This window comes from Arachis hypogaea, chromosome 14 (assembly GCF_003086295.3).
Source record: "Arachis hypogaea cultivar Tifrunner chromosome 14, arahy.Tifrunner.gnm2.J5K5, whole genome shotgun sequence".
In the NCBI taxonomy this organism is placed as follows: Eukaryota; Viridiplantae; Streptophyta; class Magnoliopsida; order Fabales; family Fabaceae; genus Arachis; species Arachis hypogaea.
Window position 1 is genome coordinate 31,316,153 of NC_092049.1, and position 3,233 is coordinate 31,319,385.

At 30.4% G+C, this 3,233-nt stretch overlaps 1 protein-coding gene across 1 annotated transcript; it reads left to right on the top strand.

Annotated features, from left to right (window-relative positions):
- Positions 1–938: 938 nt before the first annotated feature.
- On the top strand, positions 939–1,740 carry LOC112742485 (uncharacterized). The gene is made up of 3 exons (XM_025791724.1): positions 939–954; positions 1,041–1,186; positions 1,549–1,740. Exons 1-3 carry the CDS (start codon positions 939–941, stop codon positions 1,738–1,740), a joined length of 354 nt encoding a protein of 117 aa, XP_025647509.1.
- Positions 1,741–3,233: the final 1,493 nt, after the last annotated feature.

Genomic DNA, 3,233 nt, shown 5'->3' on the forward strand with positions numbered 1-3,233 from the left:
TGATGATGAGTTGCATTCATTTTAAGGAACTGGAATCAATAATCTGTTAACTTCTGATTTTGGCTGCTGCATTTGACTACTATCTTAGATTAACTTTTTATTACTATTAAATTAAAAAAATTATAATATAGAAGTGAAAATCTAAATGAATCCTTGACGAGCTTGATAGCATGGATTGTAGGAAAAAATTGCTGTGCCTATTTCTTATCCACTACTTCTTTTTTGTCAAACCTGTTTTCTATGTATATAATAAATGTTATTATTAAGGTGAATCTCAAGTTTTAGGTGTGTTAGATACTCTATTTCTTTTGATAAGTATCGTTAAATATATGTTATTTTATATGGTTGATTCTTTTGATTAATGATATGTATTGCATACTTGAATTTATTTACAAAGTTTGAATGTCCTCTAGCTAAATATTTTAATGTTTTTTTTGACAGAATAGATCCCAAATAGAAGATGAGAGTTATTTCCTGCTTGATTTTACATTTTGAATTGACGAATGACCTTATGATTAAGTTGTTGATGATTTTCTATGTTTTAATTATATTGCAATTAAGAAAAAAAGAAAATGGAATAACAGTTACAGTAGGAAAGTAATAAGGGATGTTAGTGTCGATATAATTATTTACTTTAGCAATCTAGCATGTATAGAAAACACAAGAATGGATAGGCGAGCCTTTCATGCATTGTATAACATGTTTAAAGAGGTTGGAAAGTTAGAACCAAGTAGGAATATAGGTGTGGAAGAAATGGTTGCGATGTTTTTACATATTATAGCACATGGCATCAAAATTAGAGTAATATAGAGACGATTTGTGAGATCTGAAGAAATAATTAGTAGGCGGTTTAATGATGTATTGCTTGATATTTTGAGATGTCATAATCTCTTACTGAAGAAACCTCAACCATTTAGCCAGGATAGAATGGATGAATGATGGAAATGGTTCAAGGTAATTTATCTTGCTAATGTTATTAAACCTAATATGCTTGGTGTAATTTAGGATTGCGTTAATTGATATCTGTTTTTGGATTTTAGAATTGCCTAGGAGCCTTGAGGCTGATAAGCCTAGATATCGAAACAGAAAGGGTGACATAACAACCAATGTGCTTGGAGTGGTTGCTCCCGATATGCAATTTATCTATGTATTGGCGGGTTGGGTGGGTTCAACGGCGGATTCTAGGGTATTGCGAGATGCACTATTTCACAATGGGTTTAGTGTTCCCCAAGATATTTTATTGAGACTTTAGTATGTTATCAAAATAACCATTTGATCTTTTATTAATTTTGTTCAATTTTTATATGTCATCACACTAGGTCATTACTACTTATGTGATGCTGGATACATGAATTGTGAAAGATTTTGGCACCTTATAGAGGACAAAAATATCGTTTGAGTTAGTTTAATCCACATAATCAATCTAGTACAGCTCAAGAGCTTTTTAATATGAAACACTCACAAGCTAGAAATGTTATTGAAAGAGCATTTGGAGTATTGAAAGCAAGATGCGGAATTTTAAGAGGAATGTCATTTTATCCTATTAAGACTCAAGGAAGAGTTATAACTGCATGTTGCCTTTTGCATAATCACATTAGAAGAGTGATGGTTGTGGATCCTATTGATGAGATAGTAGATCAAAATATGCTTGGAGTAGATGGTGGGATGATCCACCATATTGAAACGGGCGATGCTTGGGGTAGATGGAGGGATCAATTTGCACAAGAAATATGGAACTAATGAAGGAGAAGACATCACACTCGATAATTGTGTTCATTTTTCTATGTATGAGGCTGTCTATTGTGACATTGATTTCATTTTATTGATGTGTTTGTTCTTGTACAAGAGTTGTGCATGTATGCCTGCTAGTAAGTTTTAACTTTTGAGATTTCTTTGTAACTTTATTTTGGATAATAGTAAAGCTTTTTAATACATATGCGGTTAGAATTGTTGAGATTTTTTTTTTTATATAAGTTCAACTATGAATTATGAGACGAATTATAAATTATGAATTTTTGAAAATTTAGATAAGTATTTTGTGTTAGTTTTAATTGTGATAATGTTAATTTAGAAAATAATTTTAGCTAAAGATATTTGATATTAGGGGTATTTTAGTAAATTTAAAAAAAATTAGAATTAATAATAATTTAACTAAAGATATTTGATATTAGGGGTATTTTAGTAAATTTAAAAAAATTAGAATCAATATTTGATATTAGGGATATTTTAGTAAATTTAAAAAAATTAGAATCAATAATAATTTTAGTTAAAGATATTTGATATTAAGGATATTTTAGTAAATTTAAAAAAATTAAAATTATTAATAATTTTAATTAAACATATTCAATATTAGAGATATTTTAGTAAATTTAAAAATAAAATAAAAAATAATATTTTATTATATTATATTTATTTAAAAAATTAGAGTCTAAAAAATTTAATTAAAAATATTTTATTTTATTATATTTATATTTTGTTATATGTATTTACTAAATTTAATCATTGATATTCTAATTGAAAATTTTAAGGGCATTTTGGACAAAGTATTCACAATTTTCAAAAACACAAAATATGAACGAAACAAAAACTAACACATTCCTAGGCATATTATTAATATTCCATGGATTTTACTTTTACAAACCAAACATAGGAATCCTATATACTTGGTAATACTATTCCAAGAAATCATATTCCTAGTATAAAAATTAATCCTTCAACCAAATACATCCTCAGTGTCTGCAAACAGGCATAGCCCCTGTCAATCGAATCCGAATTTCGAGCCGGCATTTGACTCGACCGCCTTGCTAGAATCTAGGAACCCAATGGCTACAACTGTGGATGATTCCGTCGCTGCAACCAACAAAGCGGTGAAAAGAATAGAACAATAGTAGGGGAATGGTAATGGGAACGACCATGGAAATGGAAACAGATCGGGAACCAGCGTACACGAGGGGGATAGGCCAAGACTTTGGCATCTTTTCTTAAAGTTAATTCGCCTAATTTTTCTGGAACCACCAACCTGATCAGGGTAGATGATTGGTTTTGCGCCATGAAACGGGCTCTGCAGGTGCAACATGTCCCTGAAGAACAACAAGTGGAGTTTGCGTCTTACATGATGAAGTGAGATACACAAAATCAGTTGTTGGGATAAGGAGGCACTGAGATCACTTGGGTCAATTTCAGCACTGAGTTCTACAAGAAGTATTTTCCTCCATCTGCTCATACCGCCAAAG